This window comes from Besnoitia besnoiti, chromosome II (genome assembly GCF_002563875.1).
Source record: "Besnoitia besnoiti strain Bb-Ger1 chromosome II, whole genome shotgun sequence".
NCBI classification, from domain to species: domain Eukaryota; phylum Apicomplexa; class Conoidasida; order Eucoccidiorida; family Sarcocystidae; genus Besnoitia; species Besnoitia besnoiti.
The window spans coordinates 3,154,241-3,180,098 of NC_042357.1; the positions used below are offsets into that span (position 1 = coordinate 3,154,241).

A 25,858-nucleotide genomic window follows, 5' to 3' on the forward strand; every position below is an offset into this window, starting at 1 on the left:
AATGAGGTCCTATCCACGGTTAGCACGCAGTCGTGGCAACTGTTTGTCGGGTCCGCGATTGCCAACTGCACAAGCTATACACCTTAGGGGCGCCTAGACATCCATGCATGAACTCGAGGGAGGAAGAGTGGAGACGCGAATACCATCTGAACGGGTAGAACGCCTTGTCACTAGGGTTGGTTGGGATGATGCAAGCGTCCGCATTCCTCAGTTTCTTAGGCGTAGAACATACGGGCGGATTGTCCAAGTAGGGACGTACGGTGACCGTATGATCTTACCAGTCTGATTCTTCGGTGAAGAGTCGCGGAACCCTACGAAGTATCTGTAACTTCAGTTGCCGGGGACCTGGCACTGAAACAGTTGGATTTGCGTTGCGCAGTCAAAGCAACGAGACGCACTCGCACGTGCTGCCGCAGTGGTGGCTGTATGCTCCAGCACCGAGAAAGCGCATAAGAAGAGCCAACAGGCGTATGAGGTCATACAAGGATGCCACAATCTGCGTCGTGAACTGGACAGAGTTATCGCGTCTGACATCCTCGCCCCGGAGGTAACCTCACGGGACATTGAGCTGCCTTTTCTGGCGCAGAAGGAAGAGGAACGTGAGTTTACCGTGAAAGATGCCAATAGAATATGCGATGTTAAAACATCCTTAGTGTTGTGCGAGTGGGAAATCTAAGACCCTCAGCTGCTGTATGCTGCCCTGTGGAATGGTGATGTATTGAAGCAACTAAGATCTTGGTTGGGTTGTCTCTCATGACCGTTTCATATTCAGTAGTTTAGGAACTAGAGTGTCATAACAACAGCCTTCGGCATTCATCATGTATACTTGAAGGCGTTGCTCGGAACCATCGCGGTCCATTGTTTTACGTCAACGCGTCGTGCAAGATGCCGCGTCAGACAAACTCCGATCAGTCAGGTATGCGGAGAACACGTGCAATGCCCTACAGCAACACTTATATGTGCTTGGTGTAATCACGAAGCACATAGAAGCCGCGTCTTAGCAGTGGTTGATTGCCTTAGCACCCGGCAGGGAAAACGCTAGCAGAATTCTTCGTTACTGGGACCGTCAATTCCTCTCCGGAGGCAGTGCTTCTGGATTCGCATATATATATATATATATATATATATATATATTACTATAGGAATAAGGGGGACCACGGTGCGGAATGTACTTTGCTGTAGAACCAACATTGCAGCGAAATGATTCCGTAAGACGATTTTGAAGAGCCATCGACGCACGCTGATATCCGATTCTTGACTGATCCTGCAAGACAGCCAACGGCACCTTCTTACATCGTTCGCTCCATTGTGCAGGCAGCTCGTCTACTGGGTGCATGGACAACGCACGAGGCCCCAAGATGTTTACATTTAACGCAGTTGTCATCCCTTCTTCCTTTTCACCGACGCCACATCGCTATTTTACTAGAGTAGAGCTGAACTTTTTTTCAGGATGCAAATGGGCAACGAAGAATGTAACCGTCGTAGGCGCGCAGCTTCGCTTCCACTTGAAACACTGCGCAGCTTCTGATGATGTAACACTGCAGCCCTGTGGAAATAGCTTGCAAGCCCTCCTGCCAGTAGATTTGTCTTCGTAGGTACCAAGTCATTAGAGACAGGAAACGCAATCCCTGGCGATGCGGCGGCAGACCTCGCAGTTCGCTGCTTCATAATCCGTCCTGATCCACTGGGCGCGAATCTCTCTACGAGGCTGTCCCTTCCCCCCCTCTCCCCCGGAGACAGTTCACTTGAGGCAGGATTGATGCGGCATCTGACTTGTCAGATACGAGGGTATTCATTGTGTCATGTCATCACTTGATTGAAATCTACTTTTGTAACTGTGCTGGTACCATTCTGGCACACAGAGACCGTGAGTTTACTACTCTTAGATGGAGATACTGATGTCTAGAAAGAGCTGCGGTTCACGATGAGGCAGTTGTCCACATTCATGAAGATGAAAGAGGAAATGCGTAATCATAGGTGGAATCAGTGGAAGTGCGGCTGTATGCACGCGCGCCGTCATCACACAGTGCATGATTTTCCGCTGTGTCGATGTGGATATGGATGAGCCGTAAACAACAAGTTCACGCGAGATGCTCACTCAAGCTGTGAAAGAGTACATGACCTTGTTTGCGTTTTCCCGGTTACGCTGATAATAAATTGTGGCCTTCCGTGACATACGACAGAGCACACGTCTGTGGCCGCCCGTGCCAGCACGTCTTAAAAAATTGCTCGGATATTAAGATGTTAAACAATGCTATGTGCTTATCACACACCACTGTGTGCAAAGTGTGGGTCAGTCTGACGTACCGCGCACGAAGCACCGGCCCTCTACTGGTCTCCTCAACATTACAAGGGTCGCGATTCATTAATAGATCACGCATCTCGAAAATCGAAGACACAGATGTGACCTACTCTCTCCACCGGTGAACAAGACTCGAATTACGAAACACACACAACGGCGGCACGCTCCGTGCGGGAGGAATCATGATTGGAGACAGAAGTGTAATAGATACGGGTTGACTTCTGTTCGTATTGCTGTGCGATGTGTATCTACATGGACGATAAAGTGTTCTTTGTTTCGCCACTACCTTCTTCAGCATGAAACATTCCTGTCTGTTGGATGCATGTTGCCGCATGAGCCCCAGACGCCCATGGCCACGCTATTTTCTCTTTTCAGAAGTGTACTGCGCGATGACAAGCGTTCGCGCAGCCGACTAGGAGGCTATGTAGCTGTACATCTCCTACTCCATCAATGATTGGAACCGCGATAGGCCAACATGGAAATAGTGGGCCCCACCCCCTGTCATTTATTTGTCGATGGCCGTTCGAGTCACGCTTGGCGCCCCTGCTAGAACAACGGATTACACGAGACTCCGGTGCTTCAAACGCTTGGCACCCCCACCCCACCAGGAGGTCGAACGGAACGTAGCTTCACCAGATGCGTCGTCGTATACCTGTTACCTTATTAGTATTGCTCCTGTCGAAGACTCAACCAGCTGGAAGAGCCGCTACACTGAAAGCCCGCTCTAGACACAATTACCCTTTCCCGCTCAGCCGTTTTTCAAGCAGGTTCTTGCTGGTTTTCGAGACTCATGGAACATAATTTCGGTTCGAAACACAATAACGGAACCCTTCACCTTGCCCACTCTGCCTTGTTGCGTCAGTTGCTTGGCAAGTCCACGGTATCGTCGCTTTCCCAACGGATGTTAGCAGGTAGAAACCACACTGCGTGAAGGTCAGATAATGCCCTCAGCTAAAAGCGTGCTTGCATTGCGTCAGCAGATGATATACTGGCTAAAGGAAACATCGGACGTATGAATGGCCTCTTCAAAACTAGAAACAGACTGTCAACCTGTAGCAACTATTCCATAATTGTCATTGGCAGAGCATACCATGTCGCTTGGGAAATGTGACTCTACTGACCTGAGGTTCATGCTCTGACTTGCGATGGTGGCAGATTGTCCCCCAGAGTTATGGGTCTCATCTCAGCGACGTGAGTGCTCGTGCGTAGCAAAGCCTATCTTTTTGTGCCGCGGCTAAAAGTGGAGAGGACAAGAGCTTAGACGGTTTAGACGATCCAAGGGTACTGACAAACAAGATTAGAAGAAAGGCACGAGACTTTTCGAAAAAAAATCCTCAAGCAAACATCCCTCTGATAGCAGTTGAGATGCCCCCTACATCGAAACAGTTTCTGCCACTCTCCATATCTGGCAGGCGATGGTCGCGTAGAAGCGCAGGTTTGATTACAAGAATTCAACGAAAAAACAACGCAAAGGTCTAGAACGATTGCAAATGTTTGTTCTTCCTGAGGTCCATAGATGACGGGTCGACGTTATGAAATCAGGAAGATCGGGGCTGCCCGACTTTGTCGATTTCTCAACAACGCAAGGAGTCCTTTCCCGGGATTGATGCGACCCTTTCAGCAGTACGCCGATGGAAAAAACAGTTATGCCTTAAGCCTGCAGGAGCCAGAGAGATGCATAGAGAAACTCGTAAATATAACGCTGCCGACCGAGAAATACGGATGGAATGCATTATATCATGATCCAGCGAACGCTTAGACGAAGTGACATGGACAGGCTACCAAAAACTGATGGACTGCCCATACAACGCTACAGTAACTGAAATACGTGGAGGCGCAACACTGCTGGTGCTTACGAACATCTGAAGAAGTGTATATCCACTTACCAGCGTAGAGGTCTGGGACTTGGTGCCCATGAACATGGATCCAGCGGCCGTCAGCGGAGACGGTGCGCTGCCGTCCCCGGTGGGGTAGTACGGGGACATGCGAGCGAACTTCTCGACCTGCTGCTCAACGTCGTTGGTCAGCTCAGTCTCATGCAGAGACGGAGACACTTCGTTGACCTCGGGCTCAAAGAAGAATGCCCAGGTGGTGACCGCAACGAGGGCAAGCCAGATGAACATGGTCGCGACTCCGCTCATGCCAGAGAACAGCACGGAGAACTCTGTGAGGCCAGCAACAAAACGCAGCAAACGACGCTATAGGGGCGCATGGATGAAGGAGTCAGAGTGACTGCGTTGAACGCGCTCGCCCCGTCCATATCCGACGATCAGCTCGTGCGTGACTGCCGAGAAACGGTGTTCGGTAGGACAATGCACGGACTCCAGCAGATAGGGAAACCTTGGCAATGCTGCCCTTGCGCAGTGTCGACTTACCAACAATGCCGGCGAGAGCGAACAACGAGGCGTTGATGTACGCGTGGAGGTCACCAGCACCCTCATCGTGGTAGACCTCGAGGAGGTAGTAGGCGCAGGCATACAGGAGCAGAGCGAGGGAGTGCATGCAGCGGATGTAAGAAAAGAAGATTCTCTCCGAGCCGCCCTCCAGGAAGTGCGCGTACCACTTGGCGCTGTAGAACTTCGCGATGTACAGGTAAAAGATGAATTGCATGATGCTGCTGAGCAGATCAAGGAAGGTCGCCAAGCGGAGGATCTTGCTGCCAGCGCGGTACCCGCGAGCCCAGCTGAATCACAACAAAACCGAAAACAACGAAATCCTGCCAGGATGGTGCCGTGGAAATAACACAACTCGAGCGAAAGTCTCCTAGGAGCTAGTCCAGGGGGGCTGTCGCTGGTGGAGGCGCCTTGCCTGCGCATTCTGGAATTTCGGCGTTTCAAATTTGTCTGTCTTGCAGAAGACTAAAAGACAGCTTGCGTTGGCTTACCAAGCGTCATCAGCAAGGATGGCCTGGAAGCAGACCAGGTAGGAGGCGCCAATCATGTAGAGGCCAGACCAGACTGCCATGGCGACTTGGAACGCGTGGGAAGACCGCGCTTCCTGTCAAATACCCCAGACACACAGCTCAGAAATTATTATGAAGACGGACCTACACATGAGGCATACCGCGGATATACAAGGCAAACATTTTTGCATTCCCACTCGCGAAACTGCCGGACAGAAGAGTCACCGCAACACCTGTCGACGCGCACCTAGACGATTTTCGCTTACCTCGCTCAGGCCTTCGAGCTCATATCCAAACAGACCAGATCCGCCAAAAGTCCAGTAGGAGACGAACAAACCGGACAGGGACAGGACCTGGAGAAGGGAGCCTCCGCGAAGGAAGTAGGAGTTGCCGCTTGCGCCGCAGCACAGGAATCCGGGCAGATCTACGCATGGCCCGCGGAGAGACGGGCGGGGATCATCAAATCCCTCTTGGCGCGTCGAGTACCACATTGTGAGGAAAGTTGAGAGGACACGAGGTGGCGGACTGCCAGATGTTCCCGGTTTTTCTGAAGGCCAATAACGCGGGAACCAGTGTGACAGGCTGTTACTGGGGCTGCGTCCCGTTTGCAAGACAGCAACGCACACGTCTAAGCGTCGCCGTGTTTAACAAACAAAAGAGATAGGGAATTCCACCAGAAATAGACAGATGACTGCCCCGGAAGTCTTTCTGCACTACTGGGGCGATTTCTATGATGGCTGGCGCCCGGCTGTCACCCCCGCTGCAGGCAGGAATATCCGTTTGTGCCGTATTGGATGCTACTCTGCACATGCGAAATGCAGCAAGGCGCTGCAACTGAAGCTATCGAAGTCGTAAAAAAGAAGACAGCAAATTAACTGCGGCTGGGTGTAAGGTCAGATGTGCACTGCGAAGCTCACCGTGTAGAGGCACAAGGCCACAAGACAGTGGATTTCTGCAGGAACAACGCGCTCGACGTCTTGTGCGGGCAGGGACGTCTTTACTGGTTGGACGTACACAGACGAGCACACATCCAGTAGCGACAGAAAGAACCTGCACCAAACTACAGGAAAGCGGTCAGGAATAAAGCTTTCTGGAAGCGAAAGGACTCGTTTTGGCTGTGGAGGCAAAGTTGCACGCAGAACGAGGCCGCTCGCGATCGAGAGAACGGCGGCAGGAAGAAGTCAACGCGCTGGCCTCTCCTCACCCTTCCCCGAGCGCGCGGCAGCCCAGCAACGCCCGGACTGCCCAGCAGCAGCTCGCAGTTGACTCCCCCGCCGCTGAATTTCTAAACTGCGTTTCTGCGCAGGGGTGGCGCGCGCGCGGCTGGCGGCCAAACGGTTTGGAAGCCGGCGGCGCCGTCGCTGGGGTGAAAGCGGCAAACGTCGCCACCGAAGCAGCCATAGAGGTCACTGTCCCTCTGATGACGCCCCGGTGCTTGGGAGCTCCGGCTTTCGGAGCGGGAGCGAAAATGCCGAGCGGCGGTTAACCGGGCGGCGCATGGAGCGACTAACGGCGTTGGCAGCTTGGTGTTTCACGGTCGCTGGACCCGCGAGCACGCGAAGCCTCTCGCGAAGCCTCTCGCGAGCGTATGGGCGTAGAAAACGTCGTCGTGACTGCCCACGCGCCTGTGTCAGACCCCCAGCGGGAAGCTGCCGAAGACTGTCTACTACTGGTGAGCCACTGATAAAGACGCTGATTCTCGCATGTTGTCTATCCGCGAATCCTCCCTGGACAGAGTAGACTGGTCATGCCTAACGCGTCGGACAAGCACTTTGTACCATATTTCCGTTTAGGGAGGCGTTCGATCCGCACGGATGCCGGCTTTCATGTATAAAGCATTCCTCCAACGCCCAGCACGGCAAACGGTCGGCGGTACGAGGCTGACTCGTCAATCGCTTACATCTCTGTCTTTAGCGGGCGAATGCACTTTAGAATTCTTGCCTTGTGAGTTGTGGCTATTATTTTCCACTCCGGTTTGCACTTGATCGACACTTTCGACCACGTGCGCCGATGTGTTTTTTTTTGCCAATCTGCTGACTCCCCATGTTCGTACCTGTTGTTGCGGAATGCCAGTTTGCATGACATTCTTGTTCCTCTTCTTTTTTCCAATGTGAGCGATTGCCACAGCGGTTTTGTCCCACATTTTCGTCGGTTCGTTCGTTCTTTTCCCGCTTCCATGTCCTGAGGCCACGTGCTATCCAAGGGAACTCACGCAGCGGCTTCTCCGTGTAGTGCTGGTTTGCGTTCGTCTCGGTCGTAGCGTTCCTAGAACCGCACGTTTTGGATGGGAGCTCCCTTCCTTTGCATGATGTGCGCCGCAGACACGTTCGATTGTAGGCATTGGCATTAATTTTTTGCCTCGACTGCGCTGCGGTGCTGTGACTTGCACCGTTCGAACGTTCCTATCCATCGCGGACGAAGAGCCGAGGACTGAAAGAGGGGGGCGAGTCTACTCCACTCGACAGGGCAGGGAGGACCATTGTCGCTTCCGGAATGGCGTGAGAAGCAAGAATAGATGTCCGCTTACGGCCTACCGAGGTACTGTGTAGCAGGACTCGTTTAGTGAGAATGGGATTCTCTCGTCAAGGGGAGGCCGTGTCTCCACACACGCCTAGACGAGGCTGGGCGCCTCATCGCCTGGGGTTTCTGTTCCACAGAAAAAGCGGAAGTCAATCTTCATCGCCAGCATCATGTACTGGAACAGCTCGGGAACAGAGTGAGGTGAAGCAAACTGGTAGCACGGAAGACGTGCAGAAACATGGCGAGACTACGCAGGCGGACGGCCCCCCCAACAGCGCAGAGGAGATTCCAACCCCGCTCGCGATCGAGAGCAGATCCGCCACCGCGCATTCAACACCTCAATCTTCACCTTCATCATCAGCGTCCCGACTTTTTTTCAAAGGCATGTATAAACGATTGATGAAAAAGCCAGGTAGCCGAAACAGGCACCGCAGCACGGCACCGCTGCGCAGTGTATCTCACGAGACGCTAGTCGTTCCTGAGACACCCGATTCCCCGTTTACCAGAGTGAAGTCCGTGCATTTCGGTGCCCTGGTTGTTCATACCTACCCCCGCGAAGCGCAACATGGCAGCTCAGAGCCGCCTCTCCAGTGGTCACAGTCAGACTCTTCAATCATGTTTATCCCAGTTAGTGAAAGAACTAGTGACGGGAGCGAGGATGGAAAAGACGATTACATCTTTTCCAGCAATCCCTTAGCGCCGATGTTCCTTTCCGGTCGCAGTGGTAGCTCGGCTTCGTCATTCGGATCGGTCGATGGACGCGGTCCTGCGTTACGCATCCAGAATGATGGCGACGCACAGACGCCACCTGGTCGTCGCATGCCCGCGGAACGACATCTCTCCGATATTTCGGAGGAAGTGAAAAGCGGGGACGAAGAAGACAACAACAGCTGTGCGAGTGACCCCGGTGCGTTCCCGTCAAATTCTTTTTTGGAGTATCACGGTGATGAATTCGGGTTTCGCCACTACGTGAGCAGTACCAGCAGCAGAGGCAGCGCAAGCACCTCCTCTCACGCATCGGCCTCGTCGAATTCTATTCTTTACTCGTTCTCTTCTGTTGTAGGCGGCAAGCCCGCAGAGCAGGGCGAAAAAGAACTAGAGAACGTGCTGATGGGTTGGTGCTCGTAGCTCTGCTCGAGCCGTTTGAAGAGTGCATTCTGTTCAGGTTATTCCGGCACATACGGGAGACTTTGCACTTTGGAACAAACTGTATTTCTCAATTCTTCAGGTATTTTTTGAGACCTCTTGGAGGAACCGGCTACGGGGAAGCCGCATTCGTGTACGGCGCATGCGTGCGAGGGTGTGCGGATTGCCACCAGTGCAGTTTTCCCCGTCCGTGCGTCGAACATCGTCCTCTAAGGTATTGTAGCATGTCTGGCACACTGGACAGACGACATGCATAAAGCATGTTCCGTGAGCGCCCCCGCGCCTGAGTGTATTGCTAGTCGCATGCAAGGGGCAGTCCGTGTGGTTTTGATGGGTCTGCGTGGAAATTCTTCCCGTTTCGTTTGTCGGGGGGGCGGCACTACCATTATCGCTTTTTTCGGGGGGTCCATTTTGGCAGTGGCAGTCCTCTTTTGCCCCCCAGTGGCCCGTGTGAGTTGTGAGGCGGGGAGAGGAGGAAGGGGGGGGGTGGGGGGGGGGGTCTGGCAGGGACAAGTAAGTCTGCTTCCATGGAAAAAGTGCCAGTTTTCTTTCCGACGTTGCGTCTGGACAGGACTGCGGTCTCCGCGATCTTTTTTTTGACATTTTGTGAGCTCGTTAGTGACTTTCTGTGAGCACGGCGGTGGCTTTTAGTTTCTTTTTGAGACTATTTTCTGTTTCGGAGCTACTTGCTTTCCAATTGCCGTGTTTCGGTGTGCCCGTGGGCTGTAGGGGATAAAAATGAGGACGCGGGGCGTGGGCTTCGTCAGGTGCGGCCTGCGGCTACATGACACGGATTCACAAACGTGCGAAGACGTGGAACAGCACCTCTTGCCGTGGCGGACCCAGATGCAGCTGGAGCCGCACTCACCACTTCTGTCGTCTAAAGGACCTACCGCTTGTGTCTTTTCCGCATTGAAATTGCTTTTCTCCACTGTATGTACCTGGTCGGTTAAGAAAGCCGATGTCTGCGCAAGTCCCCACATTTTTAAAGAGCGCAACAGAAATGATGAGTTTCACGGTTGTCTGCCCTGAAGCCTGCGTCACCGATAGGTGGTCGTCGTAGCAGCAGACGTCGCGTGAGTGCGATGCTCGGAGGCCGGGAGCAGTTCCTTTGTGTCTTAATTCTTCTCCCACGTTTCGACGTGGGTGAAGGCCAGAGCGCGCCTAGTACCCCGAAGGCAGAGGAGCTTCCACAGCCATCTTCTGCTCATCAAATAGTAGTCGCTCTCTCGCTGCGAAACACATAGACGACCTGGTCAACCCAGGCACCGCTTTCAGTGAACAAGGGCCGCCAGCGGTCCGCAGGGTAGTGAAGAAGCGCGCCGCCCCCGTAGCTGCGCGTTTTTTAGCCTCGAATATCGACACAGGCCAAACATAAGATACTATCAGCAGTCCCGTTGCCCTGATGCCATTGTGAACAGGACGATGGAAAAACTGGGATGCAGCGCCCCTGCGTGTACACTTCTGACGGAGCGAGAAAAGCCTCCGGCAGATGGAGTACCGATAAGCTGCACACAAATATGCAGGATGATCGTTCAACTGTTCATCCCGACTTAACCAATGCATGCGTTAAAGCCGGCGAAGCGCAGGGGACACCCCCCGGACGAAGAATATACGGAGATTAACGTGGCGTCCACAGACCAGCGGGGCTGTAGCAGCCCCGCACCAATTCTCGCGTTGTTGCACATGAGCACGAAGGGACGTCCCCTTTTGCGCCTTTTGCAGTGGCTTATGTATGAAGCAGCCTTTTGCCTGTGGTGCTGCAAATACGCACAGCAGCGACCGTAGTTTTAATCGATGGCATTCACATCTAAACGGATCCGCAAAAAAACTACGTCCGACGGCACATACAGTGCCGGATCGCCAACACACCCTGGCAAAATGAGGTTCCCACGCGGCCCAAGAGGTAGGCCTCTGACGATCATTTCGTTAGTATTCTGCTTCTTCTCAATACTGCATGACGCCGGTGCTAACGGAGATTCAATCTGCCACAAATCGGGAACAACCGTTGTGGTAAATATGTCAGGAGAGACACGAACAGCCAGATTCAAATGTGGTGCGGAATTACCTAGGCTGAACCCGCCTTTTGAATCACAAAAAGTTTTCACTAGCCAGTCTTGCACTGCTAGCGTTTCGCTGGACACTCGGCTTGCAGGGGCGTCTTTGGTAGCGCCCGTAGGAGAGGAGGACCCCTTTTATACATTGAAAATAGATGAATGGCCCCCAACCACAGAGACGCTGTATTACCAGTGCGCCTCTGAAGAGACTGATGGACCTCGATGCAAGATAATGATCTTAATCAAGCGACCAGAAGAGCGGAAACCAGGAGCAACTGACAGGGTTGGGGCCAGACTTCATTCAGTCACCGTGGACGTCCCGACTTGCTCCGAGAGTGGAACTGTTCTTTCAGTTCATGTGTCAGCGAGGACGAAGCGAGCGTATTTCAAGTGCGGCACCCATCTACCGATTCTCGACCCCCCGGTCTCCGCAGCGCTGGCCTACACAGCACCTTCGTGTAAATCTGCCATTCCTCTCGCCGACCAAGTTCCGACAATGACCTGCGTCTTTAACCGGCCCCGTAACCTTTATGTAGTCACGCTGAAGCAGCTGCCTGCTCACGAAAGAAAAACAATATACTACCGATGCATGGAGCCTGGCAGCCCCGCTGCATGTAGAGTCGTCGTCCATGTCCCCCCCGCCCCGCCTGATCCCCAGAGTCCGCGAGGATCCTCTCCATCGGAGGTGCAATCATGCTCCACGAGTGGAACGACCATTACGGTGGAAGCCTCCATCCAGACAAAGAAGGCTCAGTTCAAATGCGGAGGAGGAATGTTCCAGCTGGATCCTCCGTTCTTAGCAGACACAACGTACACGGCTCGATCGTGCACCAAGCCCGTACCCCTACGGACACAAGTGGCTGGATCCTTGTTCATGTCGCCGTTCGAGGATGACCTTTACACTCTGCAACTTAAGACTTTCCCCGTCGACCGACCGAGGACTTTGTACTATGTTTGTACGTCTCCCGGGAGCAGCAGAAGTTGCAAGGTTGCAATTCATGTCCCTCTTGATCCGACGGCAACCCAGGATGTGGCTCGGTACCACGACATCCCTGAGTGCTCGGAGAGCGGCGCGACAGTCACAGCTTTCGTTTCTCCAAACACGAGAGCCGCGCAATTTAAGTGCGGACCAGCATTGTTTGAGTTGTATCCTCCTCTGGCGTTCCAGAACGCGTATGGGAGCCGTGCGTGTGTGACGCCCATACCGCTGGGCGACATTGTGAGCGGGACGCTCAGTCTAGCTGCCGGCGGCAACAACTTGTACACCTTGCAGCTCAGCGGGCTTCCTGCCAGAAAGCCCAAAGATATGTATTTTAAGTGCATGGCCCCCGACGGCAGCAGTTCGTGCAAGGTGCATATAAAGGTACCCAAACATTCCAATTCACTGAGAGCTCTGAAGGCGCCAAAAATCCATGTGTGCTACCCTGGACCAGACGCCTCTCTAAGGATCCGCGCGTCGGCGTATAGCTCCTTTTATATCAGGTGCGCAGCCGGCCTGTCCCATTCGCCTACTGTGGAGACAGACGTCTACGACAACTTGGATGGAAGCTGCAGCTCCGCAGGGCCACTGGATCGCCACGTGAAGGGCGCAGAGCTAGTAAGGGCACCGCAAGTGAGAAGAGTAGGCACTACTTACATTTTCTCGGTCGAGGAGTTGCCTGAGGTACCACAGCAGCTTTGCTATCTTTGCGCGCCCAACTCGAACTTGCGGACAGAAGAATGCCGCATACTCATCACTGTTCCAGCAAGAAATTACTCGACCTCGCGAGGCCTGCCCCCACCAACTCGCCCCCCCTCCCCATCAGCTCAGGGAAGACCTCACGGCGCCCTGATCATGGCGATCTTGCAGGTTGGAGCCCATTTGACAGGTTGTTTCTAGAAATTCTTTAGCCACAGAAGTTCACCGCCACTGTACAGCGTGTTTCGTAAAAAAACAGCTAATGCTTCGTTGCCGCTAGCTCCTCGTGAGAAATTACTATCTCCCTACTCATCAGTAGATGGGGGCCGACAAGTATTGGCAACGAAGTAGAAGCCGCTCGGCGCTTCACGGCCTATGCAGTGAAGACTACACGTTTCGTCTCAACAACAGTGTCAAGAGGGATCGCTATCCACCGCATGCACTCGACAATGCCTTGCCAGAGCGCCTGAGAAGCCACTTTACGAGGTGAGTCCGACAATGAACGCAGCATTCACTCAGAAACAACGTGACATCAAATGTTTAGTGCTCTCCGTGTGTACCTAATCGACTCCACTTCGATGCTTTCGCCTCACACAAGATCAGAGAACCCCCCAGAAGGTAGCATGAAGGAAGACACGAATCATTGATCCCGTAGGCTCGAAAGAGTCGTTGCTTACGTTTTTCACGCGAACAATAGAGAAACGAAATTGCCAGCCACTGCGAGACTCCACTCGAACGCCGGGAACGATGACAGGCCCCTGGGTCCCTCTCTGTTTTAACAGTAGATAGTACAGAAATGGCGATTTCGCTGGTTGATATCATTCTGAGGACCCCAAATAACGCCACCAACTCATGTTCGCCCGCATGTTGGCTGGTACAGACTTAAGACGGTGACTGAGGCATCTCCTCCGCATGCTAGGAAAGCGCGTTCAGTGGAGCTGACCCAAAGAGACAAGCGTAAGGAGTGCATTTCGGAGACCGCAGTGCCGCTGACTTGACCGCGGAATATCCTTAGTGGCTCGCGTGCCCCTCTACGCGACTGGCTGCGAACAACACTGTTGCCTGTCCGGCATGTTTCGTCAACCCTGACAGTCTTTCCGAGCAAAGTCTCAACAGCTGTCAGCAGCTTGCCAGCGTAGGGGCGTTTTGTGAACACTAAGCAACTCAGGGAGAACTCGCCTCCCAGCGGTAGGAAAACGACGTCGGGCTCCGGTCAGTTCAAAGCGGTTTACGAGCACTCCTGTTTACCGATAACCCGCGCCGAGCTCAGAAATCAGACACAAATGAAGACTCCGTTACCTCTCCTCTATTCCCGCTGAATGGGATGTGGCGCTGTTCTGCGAAGTTCGCTTCATACGCTGAGAAACGTGCTTGGAGGTTTTCTAAGTGACGCCCACTTAAACCCTAAACCCTAAACGCCCACTTAGAAAACGTCCAAGCACGTTTCTCAGCCGCGGTCTTTGCATAGAGGCGCTCCAACAAGCTCGAGCCTCCCAATCGGTGTGGAGACGTGGCGGTGACCGCGCAGCATCGCGTGCTATAGGCAGAGCAATGTGCCCGTTCTCGAGGCGCTTCCAAAGAGTTCCAGCTACCACATTTTTCTGATCAGCGGATTCACGGCTCCGCTGAAGAACCTTGACGTTGCTCGAGGGGTGGTGCGTGAAGCTCGTGAAGCAAAGGTGACTCCCCACGACTGCTAAAACCTCCCCGTGGGCGTCTTGGCTAGCTTACCCTACAGCCCCTTCTGGATGCGGACGCCCCGGAGAGAGGAAACTCGACCTCTTGTTGGCTCTCTACGCTGTCATGCTCCTTCGTGATACAGCGCCGAGACGCGACACACTCTCTGACACACACGGAGTTTGCGCGCAGCTGCACTCGCAGTCTGATCGATCGCCCAAGCCGCATGCCTGCGGATTAGTGCCTGCCAATTCTGTTTCGGAAAATGAAAACATCTCCCAGGGTCTATCTCACTTTTCGGAGTCGGCAACTACCTCTAGGTGGCAGACGAAAAATCTCATGACACCGCCCAAGAGTGAGACGTCTCTGAAGCAATCCGTGGAGGCAACGAGGTTCCTCCGTCAACGCACAGGCAATGGACAGTTAACTTCGAGATATGGCCAACCCAAAGATTGATTTACGCAGCCTCACGGCGAAAAAGGCGCGGATTAAAACAGTAGAAGCCTGAGGACACGGTTTTCCCCTTCGCGACACTGAGTTATTCTCAATGCTTAGCTAACCAAGAAACGATACACACACAGTAACTAAGGTGCCCGCAGTTACAAAACCAACCCGATAGGCCCAAGCAGCAACACACGACTACGGTTGAGGAAAAATAAAGAGAAAGAGGGAACCCAGCTGCTGGCGGTTAGCCGCTCTGAACTGTGCGCGGACCCCCCCATCACCCTCTGTCTTCGAGGATGCATGCGACTTCATTTTACGTCACTTCATTATGGCGACTCACCATTGCAGCGTTAACGCAAGGCTTTATAGGAGGACGTGCCCCAAAATAACAGAGCGTCCTTCCACGCCCCGATCGTACTCACAAACTTCTCGACGGGCTTCTAGGGCTGACGAGCCTGCTGTTACCCCGACACCCCGAAGATGACTTGTCTTCCCTCACGCAAAAGACACAAGGGAATCTGAAGACTACAAGGCACTACGAGGCTCTGAAAAGATATGGAGACCTCGAGCAAGCACAAGCCCTCCGCCGGGTATCGATCTTCATTTTTTTCCGCCGTTCACGTCCAGATCCTTTTTGTATTGAAGCCCGAAGAGGAGTGGCGGAGAACCCACGATGGCCATTTTGCGTTAGACTTTTCTCCGCTCTTGTACGTGGCGCTCGCGGCCCCATAGACGACCCAAAATCGTTGATAAAACCATTGTATAATGCACCGTGGCTGAGTATCGCCTTGTAAGAAACGGCAAATCCGTCTGTCGGACGTGACACTTCATCTCCCCCCAGCGGGGATATGCCTCAAAGGAGCTGCCTTCTCTTCCGGATGCGGGTTAAATCTTTTAGAAGGGATGCACAGGCCATACCCTAGAAGTGCATGGGTATCTCGGAATTTCCGCTGTCCCCCAACAAGGGGCGCATCGTCGATGCCCGCTCCTTTCATCGTACAGATCTGCTTGCCGGGCGGGCAAGTTAGGAATTTTGGGCGGACCTGCTCTTCGCGCGTATGATTTTCTATCGTCCACCCTGCAGGAAAAAACCACCAAAAAGTGATATCGCGTCGCACCTTTGTTTCCACTGCGTGGGAATCACTAAAAAAGCTCTATTAAGCGCTGTTAACTAGGAAAGAACAGACAGTTCCGCTATCTGATCTGATCTCCGTAAGTCCTTAGGAAGGTAACATATCGTGCTCCCCTTCACCCGCAGCGCGCCACTCCTTCATGCTTGGGGGTTTAATTTCAGATACACGATGCCAATTACCCAGCTTCCACGCTGGAGAAACAAAACTTCACTGCAGATCCCGAGCCCGGTTTCGCAAATCGAGTCAACGTCAGAGCTGTCTAAGCCAGGAAGCTACCTGATGATTCAGCTGGCTTGCCAATTACGGATCGTGTGCGTCATCTCTCTACTCCGCCTCCACTTTTCATTCTAACTCACCAAGGAGCAACTCATTCCCATCTCCGCAGTTGAGGACGACATTGCCATCGCTGTTAGGGAGACCCTTGTTAGCGTAGCCTATGTCTCCATTGTTACTGATTGCTTGAATTTCCCGCACGCCAGGATAACCCGACTCTATGCAAGCTGCGTATATGAACCTTCGTGCGTGTCTCCGACTGGCTTCAGGACGGGGATCCATCGTGCAGGTCGATCGACCTACACAAATGAAATGCCATAAAAAAATAAATCGAAGACGCGGTTTCACCTTGAGCGCTCAAACACAATCGTAGGGGCGGCACTGCAGTGCTCGTTCACAGGATACAATCGTGTACCTTATTGATGCCGTCGAGCCGGAGACACAAGACGTGCAGATGTGTCCCAACCGCCCTGATTACGCCGAGACCGCAGATACGACAGACTTGTCGCCGCCCCTCCATCCCCCACCGTCCCACGAAGAAGACAAAACACGCTCCTGCGAGGTCCCTGTCAGCACCAAAAAGCTATTCACGCCTCGTCGCTGCAGACGACCAAAAGCAACACAGCTTCTGATGGACGTGTAACGAGGATATCAGTTCAGACCCTTGCGATAGTCGCCTTCTGCATGCAGGGTCTGGCAGGAAGCGAGCGACCGGCATCCGGGAAGCTCACTTGCGCGCTTGGAGCGCGCGTTCCGATGGAAAATAAAACAGGGCGATGCGGAATCACACTCGTTTGCCTACCTGAGTTACAGTGCCCGATATACGAGTGAGCTGCACCACCGGGCCCGTAGCCCACAGCCAGCTTCAGACCCCAAGCGACCTCTGTTCCTTGCGGACAGCGCAGCTCCAAAGTAGCCTGAGAGATATTCAAAACACGCAGAGCCATATTATCGTGCGGAGCTGGAGTAGGGGGTCGTGACGCCTAAAGGTGGGAGCACACGCGTGGACATGAGATTCTCCTCAGAATTCGTGACCTCTACATTGGGATAGAGACGCCGCAAAACTTGCATAGAAAACTCGCTTTTCCACCCGCCTTGGGCTGTCACGAAGATGCCCACTTTCTTAACCGATCAGGCTTCTAGGTGGGCAGACCGAACCCGGGAGTCCATGTGAACTGCACTAGTGGTTCTACACTGCGTCGTATTTCCGATATGCTTACTTCGGGGTCGTCGTTCTTGACGAGACCCTCGACGATGAACTGCCGAATAGACGTCATGGAACTCGGTCCACAGATCGCCCACATGCGAGCATCATCTCCCGAATTGCCCGTCGTCGAAGCTCCTTCGCATTTTCGCCTGAAGGACAAAGGGGGAAAAGGCGTAGCTCGATCCACTTGAGAGCACGCTTGCGCCAGGGAGCGCGTGTGGCTCTTCTGCTTTGAGTGTGTGCGACCCCGCTTCCTGTTGGAAACTCTTCAAAGCTTACAGTCCGGGTCTGCAGATCTGCATGTGGTAGTCATTCGGATCTGCTTCCATGTCTCTGAAGTTGAAGAGAATCGAGAAACCCGCGATAATCACTTCTTTTCCAGGGCACTGCAGGTAACCAGGTGCTGTGCCGCCCCATACGACAGAATGGCCGCTCTGCAGCTGTAAACAGAAAAGAGAATACGAACCCGCCCACGGCTCGTTACACCATCGAGAGCCGCGCCTCGGGACAGGGGAGAAGTGAAATCAGTTGCCGATTTCTTATCCGTGGGGCCTGTACCTTCATATTTGCACCGTAACTGTGCCCATTGCGACATACAATGTTCACACGCATGCGTTCGGTGCCCACGACTGCCTGGCGCCATCGAACACGCTATTCGGACTCCGAACGACGAAGCGTGCCCGCGAAGCGACCAACGCCAGCAACGCACCAGCAGAAAAACCATCGGTTCTCAAGAGGATTCAGACACCAAAGGAAAACTCATTCGCTGCTAAGGAAGACTACGGGTGCGTTTTACTAGCGACTCCGGTATTTCAGGTTGACACCGAACTCATACACACTCTCTGCACACGCAGGCGCGCATGGAGCTGGTACGAGTTTCCCATAACCTCTGCGACACGGTATACGCCTTAGAGCATGCAGGATTGAAGAAATAGTGTCGCACTTACTCTGTCTGCGAGGGACACGCTGTCGCTGCCCATTCCATCGAGGTCTGTCGGGCTCATGCCAAAGGCCCGTCCGTAGTAGATCGCTGCCTTTCTGTAGGCCTCCCGGAACTGGTGCGGCAGGAAGTGCTCTAGAGGTCGCAGCTCCATCTGAATCTGAAAAGTAACACCGAGAACCACAAATACATACGCCGCCAGGCCAGCCACCACATGACTCCCCGAGAAAAACAGAACCCAGTTCGTCTCTCTCACTCCTTGCTCCACGCCGGTGAAGTGAACATGAACACGACCGCCGAAAGCTACTCCCGATGCTGACTCTAGTAAAACGAGCTCTCTGGGCGGAGTCAAGAGATATGCGAGCGACGCAACGAATACTACAACGCTCTGATGACGCATGCGGTGAGTCGCTGCTGAACTGAAGACAAACTTCCATGCGCCGCTGTCTGCTGGTTGCGCTGCACAGCGTGTCTCTACGCGAGGGTTTCCTGGACGCTCTCTTGACCTAGCTCTGTTATCTGATATTCGAGCTCCGAATGTTCATACATTTTATCACCCGAAATGTAGTAAGTCGATGGGTCACGCACCGGCATTGGGAGATCTTCCACCGTCTTGGACCACAGGACAATGGAGGAGGGGTCTGTGGGATCTTTTGGAGGCCGACCGCCAATGACCCTTGTGGTGACAGTTTTTTTCAGTTTGCTTGAGGCGTCGCGCTGGCTTGTCGAGCTGCTGCTGCTCGCCTTGGCACTGGCGGAGAAGCCCATGAAGGACGCAGACACTTCGGCAGCGACCGAGATCCCGGAGTCCTTCAACGCATCGACGTCAGCAGACTTCACTTTGATCTCGTGAATCATCTTTCCGCCTGCACACACGAAGATAGGGCCGCGCGAGGGCGGCAAAACCCAGTCACGCCCCTTGACGAATCTTGAGGACAATTTTGGAGCAGTTCGTCTCGCGAGATCGCTCACCACCCTGTGGACTCGCAGACCCTCGGGCAGCAAACTCTGGGAAAAAGCCGACTCTGCTAACGAGCTGTATTTTCCGCGAGGCTCTGAAGTGCGCATTTTGGGCCTCTAGCCCCCCTCGAGCCGCGGCACACCGACTCCTTCGATTGCCGCCCCTCCGGAGGAAACTGTGTTCGATGAGGCGGACACTGTGCTCACGAAACGGTTCCTGGGGCGTGTCCTACCCAGCTTCAAGTTCGTCGTCACGTGTGTCCCGTATCGGTCGAAGAAACTCATCCACTTAGTCACGCCCATCTCCTGACAGTCGGTGCTCAGGGGCGTCGTCTTGTAAATGAACGGCATACACGTGCTGTTGTTATCCAGGCCGCGGAAGTTAACTGGCAGGTCCATGAGCGTATGCTGGAAGCCGTAGGTCGTGTTCCTGTAGAGAGAGAGAGAGCGGTCACAGAGGCAGAGAGGTCAAAGACAGCCGACTGGAGTGCGCGTGTTGCTCCACTGCTGTATACCGGCGACATCACCTGAAGAATGCTGGTGTGAGCGACTGCGCTCGAACGCCTGCGAGCGAGCCGGCGACGTTTTTCTCGGTTCCCACTCGTACCAAGTTATCGCAGGAGAATCCGACAGGCCGGCTTCATAGCGGAAGCAGTACGTCTTCATGAAGAAGCTTCGTTCGTTGTCCTTTGCGACGTTCTGCGCCATGTCGCGGTAGCCGGTCGACGCGGAAAAAGATACAAAGTACCCGCCGCCTCCAGCCGACGCATCCGCGGTGAGTTCTGCTTGGTAGTCTGACATCGTGGAAATTTCATCGACCTACGCAAGACATAATACAGAACGAACATCGTCTCTCCTTCGAACAAGCCGCCAAGCCGCTGTTGCAGGCCCTTAACTGACACCCGTGCCTAACTGCCTGGCCTTCCCACCCCCCCCTCTGCAGACACACCAGCTCGCGCTCTTCCTCCTCCGCGCAGCTGTTGTTCTGCGAAGATAGGCCCAGAGTGTGTCAAGCACGTGACGCGTTTCAAGTGGCGTTTGACCCTGAGACTCACCGACTCTGATTGCCGACAGGAAACAAACGGGCGGACGAAACCGCCGACAGGCTGCAGGAGGTTCAGGTCGTTTGTGACGCCATATGGCCCGTGGGTCCAGTGGAAGCGAACGACAGGGCTTCGAAAACCTGGGAAAGAAGCGACACGACTCCAAAAAGCGAGCTCTGGCGGGTTCGCGTCGCCAGGGCAAAGCGTTGTCCCTTCAAATCTCCAAAGCAACCGGCGATGGGCACGAGCGTTTCCCAGCCGTGCAAATGCGTCAGCGCACATCTCCACAAAACACCGTGCAGAAAAGCAGCACTGCACCAACGCCGCAGCGTCTCACCTGGATCCATAGAAGTCTCGGGGTCACCCAGAGGGTTTCCTTTGAGCATGTCGTATCCTGATCCGAGGAAGTCTGGAGAGGAAAAAAAGATAGGAGCACTCCGAGCCCAGAGGTGCCCGCACGACATTCTCTTAAAGGCGCCGCTATTCGAAAGGTGGCGCATGGTCGCGTGGAGTGCAAGACGCCACCGCCGTTCTCGGCCCTCATGTCGAAATGCACAGACTAGGCAACTCCCGTCTGAATACAGACGCCTCCCTGAAAGGTGCATCGCATCTCAACTCCTTAAATATCTGCGCATGACTAGGCTCGCCTTGGCCGCTACCTGAGACGAGAGAGCTCCTGCCTTTCACGCGTGTCTACCCGAGCCGTTTTCTCTATAAGTGGGCACTCCCTTTCCAATGCCGGCTTCCGCCAGCCTCTTACAGCATCTCGAGGCCTACCGAGAGAGGGCGCCGTGTCGTGCGCCTGCTTGTAGACGTCGGTATCCTCGCGGATCTGCATCGGCTGCCGGTGCTCCCATTTGACGTCGGGCGCGGACAGGCGTTGTCCTGCAACTTCTGCAGACAGCACAGAGAGCAGGCAGAGACTCTGGAAATCCCCGCTGAAGAGGCAACTGCTACCTGTTCGTAGGCCATCTCGCGTTTTCGTTACCGGCCGCCATGGGGAGCGGAAGCAGGCATACACCAGAGAAGCCATTTACGGACGGTCCTTTGCAGCGCCTCACTTCAGTGCGAAGTCTCTATTCGACACCAAAAAACATGACAAACGTCTCACCCTGCGAGACTGGCGCGCCTCAGCTTACCTTGCTGGAAGCGAGCATCCCCCATCCCTTTGCCGAAGTCCTTGAATGAGCGAGCTTTCCCAAGTCGTTTTTTCGTCTGCACCAGAGAAAGCACCTCAAAGCGAACTGGTTGCCAGCTCCCGCCAAGGATCCACGGCCCGCTAAGAGCCGTGGCCTCATCTGCCGTCCTCTACGCCGCACAGCTGGCTGTGGGAATTCCCACGTCGGGAACTGCGCAGCACGGTCCTCTGGTCTGCTGGACTGAATATGGGATTTCCATACCTCTTTTGAAATTTTGTTGAGGTCGATGCCCGTACCCGGAATCTTCACTTTTCCTTGGAGGGCACCGCCGAGCGCGTCTTCCAGGCCGCCACCGCTAGACCCGAGCCCGCCTTCGTCGCTCGCGTCGAAGTCGAAGTCACCGTCGCCCTCTAGCCCGCTACCATCTTCGGAAGACAGGTCAAGCTCGCCGCTGTCTATCGCAGTCGCTTCGGCCAGAGCCTGAGAGGAGCCTTGAGCGTCATCGTCTGCCTGTTCGTCTGAAGACCCGATCACCGCGTCGTCGATATCGTCATCGAGGTCGATGGAAATGTCCTCGGAGGCCGCCTCCGCCGCTGGGGTCGCGAGATGCCCTTTTGAACGCTGCGGCTGACGCGGCTGGTTTCCAGTTTTAGGGGCTTTTTTCGGAGGCGCCTTCGTTTTCGGTGTGGGCGGAGACGCCCCAGCAGCTGAGAGGTCACCGCTGTCTATCTCGAGGTCGAGGTCGTCGAGGTCGAGGTCGTCGAGGTCGAGGTCGTCTACGTCGATGTCGAACTCGTCGTCGCCCGTCCCTCCTCCTGGGGAAGGGGACTCGTTTTTGTGCGATCCAGTGTGAAAGGAGACAGCTTGCGCACGCGGTTGCTGCTGGATCATGGCCCTGCGCGGGGAACCCGAAGTCCGCGCCTTCGCCGCGGCTGGGCTGGGCTTAGAGGCCTCTGGCTGTTTCGGGGAAACGTGTTTTGCGGCGGCCGCGGGTCGAGCCCCGGCTGCCTGCGCCTCTCGTGTTCGCCGCGGTGCAGAGGGGGGGGGAGCGCTGGGCTCCTTGGGGGCTGCTGGCTGCTGGCGATTGGAGCTGGGCAGCCGCTTCGCCGACGAGCGCGTGGGTGCGGGCGACGCGCCCCCGCCAACGGCGGACGAAGGCCCTACAGGTGCTGTCGTGAAGCTTCCATAGTCCACGTCGTCGTCATCGCCAAACTCGAAGTCGGAGTCGAAGCTCTCTGCACTCGAAGCGGCTGGGTGCTCCGCCTCCTCGTTGCCGCTGTCCGCTAGAGAGGCCACGGTCTCCTCTCCCTCCTCTCCGAAGTCGATGTCGTCTAACGACAACTCGATGTCGTCTAACGACAACTCGATGTCGTCGGCCTCGAAAGCCTCGGAGGAACCGTCATGACCGCCGCGCGGTGCCTGGGTCTGCGTTCCGCTGGAGGTCGATTGTTGGGTCTGTAGCATTGAGGCAGTCTCACGATCGGGCCCCACTGAATCCGAAGCCTCGGCAGACTCGCCTGGCCTGGAAGCGTCAGCATCCATTCCCGATTGCGCCGCCCCGGCCACGTGCGGCGCTTCGTGCCCACTCGCGTGCCCTTTTCTTCTGCTGCCTGGCGCCTTGGGCACCGGCGGCTTGCGGCTGCCGGCTCTGCCGCGGACTGACCCCCCAGTTTTCACCGGAGGGGCGGCGGAAGGAGGCGTTTCTCCGTAGTCCGGGGAGCTTGCGGGCACGAAAGGAGTCGCGTGCCCTAGGTGGTGCTTGCGCACGGTCTCGTATGCGCTCCAGTCTTCACGCAGCTCTACCAAGCTCGCGTCAGAGGCTGTGCCCTTCGCCACGTCATGCGGATGACGGGTAGCTTGCGCACGCAGCTCCTGCATGCCGGGCTGCATCGCCTCGTCCCCAGTCACCCCCGCCCAAGGTTCCGCAGCTGCAGCAGCTGCGGAACCTTGTCCCGCCTTGAGTTGACGAGGCCTGCTTGGGGTCTTTCGGCGCCGCCGCACGGGAGCGGGCGGCGAGTCAGCTGACTCCGTCGCCGTCGACTCCAGGTCGACTTTCGTAGGCACGAACGGTTGCGCGTGCCCCAGCTCGTCTTCTGTCGAGGAATCAGTGGAGGGGACTGTCGGTCGGCGCGCGGCATTCGCTTGCCCGTGGCTGTCTACGGGAGCCGCCGCGGACGTTGCCTCTTTCCGCTCGCCTCCCGTAGTCGCCTCCGGCAGATCGTCGACTGGCACCGACCGGCCGATTGACTTCCACTGTTTCAGCGTGCGGCGCGCGTCCTCCACAGAGGGGTCCACTCCCGCGCCCAACGCGGCGCTTCGGGGGAGCACATCTGCAGAGGCTTCACTGAACGCAGGCGAGTCGCTGAAGTCTGCCTCCTGACTCTCGCCGACGACGTGGCGCTCGTCCACCGGCGCGCCGCCGCCGCCGCTGAACACAGGGCCGCTGGGCAACCACAGGTCACCAGAGAGCGCAGGCGCGTGGCGCCGCGCGACGCCGAGGACATGCTGCGGGAGAAGAAGAAGGCACGCGAAAACAGCCGCGAGATGCACTGGACGCAGTCGCCAGGACTCGCCCTCGCGCGGGAGTGAATCCCGCGGGAGCACCGCCATCGCGCGGCCTTCGACGCAGCGGCGCAGAGAAGAGAGATTCGGGTAAAGAGCTGCTTGATTCACTCAAACGCAGACAGACTGCTGCCCAGGCCACCTTTCTGTTTCCCTCGGAAGACGAGGCGCACGACCTAATTGCCCCCGTGCGACGCATGAAAATCAGTTGAGCGAAGCCGTCAGACCACGTCAACACACTTTAGTCCCACGCGATCCAACAGAACACACACCGACAGAGCTGATGCGAAAACCGTTGCGGAATCGGGCTGAAGCCAGGTTCAAATGCCAGACACACTACCCAAACTTGCGGGGGCGATTTGAGGCGAGATGAAAAGCACACAGTGCTGGGCAAGCGGCCTCGTCACCACCTAGAGCTGCGTTTGCGTTGCGGAAAGTAGTTCGACAACCAATAAGTCAGGGTTACATCACGGAAGCCGTTTTGCGTTCGTGCGACACCAAATGCGCGCCAGATACGCAAGCAATTGACAACAGCTGGCCTAGCCCCCAGAGCAAAGATGGGCTACAGTTTGTTACACGCCGGCGATGACGTGTGGACCTCCAGTACGCTTATCCGCCGTCATTCCCGCTTTGAATATCTCAATGGATCATGACAGGGGCGACCTGGCATCCATCGGTCACTTTTTTCCTCAGAAGAGCACACTTCTGAACCGCGCTAGGATGACAGGCGGCGCAGCTAGGCGACACGGCGGGAAACGGGGCGGGCTCCGCTCTCTAGCGGGCGATAAACGTGACTGTCTCTCGTCCGCGGCCGCACAGACTGGACGCAGGCTCCTACTAACCATTGAAAGCCGCGATCCGCCGCGGCCAGGGTTGAGTGGGGACTCCGCCGGTGGGATAGGGTGCGAGGGCGGACGTGGCTTCTGCGGACGTGGCTTCTGCGGACGTGGCTTCTGCGCAGGAGGCGGACGTGGGTGCTTGACGGATGACGCCCCCGCGGCCGACGGCGCTGGCGGTGTGCCGGCAGGAGGACGCCGGCGGGGGAAGAACGGGCGGCCGCGTGGGTCGGCGGGGGTCGCGCGGGATGACGGACGGCGCTCAGTGGCTCGCCTCGAGACAGCAGCCGCCAGGAAAAAGCGGCTCCGCCGTCCATTTGCGGCCGCACTTCCGCAAGGTGGAGTCAAAAACGCAGCTCGCCGACGCAGCGGGGCCATCCACAGGAGTCGCGGCGGGGCGGGCGGCGTATCTGCGGGCGGGTGCCGCCGGGTCGAAGCGGACGGCGCCGCAGCAATCTCGCGCCCCCCAACCCACCACCTTCCAGTAGCCCTGCATGCAGGAGGTCCTTGCAGCGAATCGCCGGTCAGGGCGGCGATGCCAGACGCACCGTACTGCTCGAAACGAGTCCTCAGTTGAGCAGTGGAAGGCTTTTCCACGGGCCTCAACGCCAGCCTTCTGCAGCCTACACATGAGTGTGGCACCAGCGCGTAGCTAGCTGACGCTGGACGGCACCGACCGCAGGGGCCGGGGGCGGCGAATCGCGGACGCCGCCAGACAGCCAGTGGCTGCCGCACCGCACACCCCGCGCACCGCAGTCCTCCGCCACACAGACGGTCTTCGCCAGTTTTTTTTTGACGGCCTAGACAGATGCCTCAGAGGCAGGAGAGTCCGCAGACATGCGACCGCTTGATAGAAAAACGACGGGACGACAGACGCGACAATCGGAGGAGGGGGACGGCCGCCGGACGCTGCCGCGGTCCCACGCGGGGCGTGCACATGCGCGACTGCGTGCAGAAACAAACTTTTTCACTCCTTGCAAGGGAAGTGACTTGCCGAGGCCAAAAGGCGACTCCAAGGGCGAGGGTTCTTCTCCCAAGA

General features: G+C 55.7%; 5 protein-coding genes across 5 annotated transcripts; 3 read left to right on the plus strand and 2 right to left on the minus strand.

Annotated features, from left to right (window-relative positions):
• Nucleotides 1-3,568: 3,568 nt before the first annotated feature.
• On the minus strand, nucleotides 3,569-5,695 carry BESB_037940 (glideosome-associated protein with multiple-membrane spans GAPM3; the record flags this gene model as incomplete). Its single annotated transcript, XM_029362380.1, has 5 exons — nucleotides 3,569-3,586; nucleotides 4,189-4,466; nucleotides 4,678-4,985; nucleotides 5,187-5,299; nucleotides 5,471-5,695. 5 exons carry the CDS (start codon nucleotides 5,693-5,695, stop codon nucleotides 3,569-3,571), a joined length of 942 nt encoding a protein of 313 aa, XP_029221345.1.
• Nucleotides 5,696-7,772: 2,077 nt separating this feature from the next.
• BESB_037950 (uncharacterized protein) lies at nucleotides 7,773-8,852 on the plus strand (the record flags this gene model as incomplete). The annotated part of the gene is made up of 1 exon (XM_029362381.1): nucleotides 7,773-8,852. The coding sequence occupies one exon, from the start codon at nucleotides 7,773-7,775 to the stop codon at nucleotides 8,850-8,852; it is 1,080 nt and encodes a 359-aa protein (XP_029221346.1).
• Nucleotides 8,853-11,159: 2,307 nt separating this feature from the next.
• On the plus strand, nucleotides 11,160-12,806 carry BESB_037960 (SAG-related sequence SRS32; the record flags this gene model as incomplete). Its single annotated transcript, XM_029362382.1, has 1 exon — nucleotides 11,160-12,806. One exon carries the CDS (start codon nucleotides 11,160-11,162, stop codon nucleotides 12,804-12,806), a length of 1,647 nt encoding a protein of 548 aa, XP_029221347.1.
• Nucleotides 12,807-15,553: 2,747 nt separating this feature from the next.
• On the minus strand, nucleotides 15,554-24,031 carry BESB_037970 (perforin-like protein PLP1; the record flags this gene model as incomplete). The annotated part of the gene is made up of 14 exons (XM_029362383.1): nucleotides 15,554-15,804; nucleotides 16,216-16,431; nucleotides 16,935-17,049; nucleotides 17,353-17,488; nucleotides 17,619-17,779; nucleotides 18,287-18,439; nucleotides 18,868-19,145; nucleotides 19,473-19,669; nucleotides 19,847-20,058; nucleotides 20,295-20,422; nucleotides 20,620-20,691; nucleotides 21,060-21,176; nucleotides 21,422-21,497; nucleotides 21,683-24,031. 14 exons carry the CDS (start codon nucleotides 24,029-24,031, stop codon nucleotides 15,554-15,556), a joined length of 4,461 nt encoding a protein of 1,486 aa, XP_029221348.1.
• A 937-nt stretch (nucleotides 24,032-24,968) lies between these two features.
• Nucleotides 24,969-25,307, plus strand: BESB_037980 (uncharacterized protein; the record flags this gene model as incomplete). Its single annotated transcript, XM_029362384.1, has 1 exon — nucleotides 24,969-25,307. The coding sequence occupies one exon, from the start codon at nucleotides 24,969-24,971 to the stop codon at nucleotides 25,305-25,307; it is 339 nt and encodes a 112-aa protein (XP_029221349.1).
• Nucleotides 25,308-25,858: the final 551 nt, after the last annotated feature.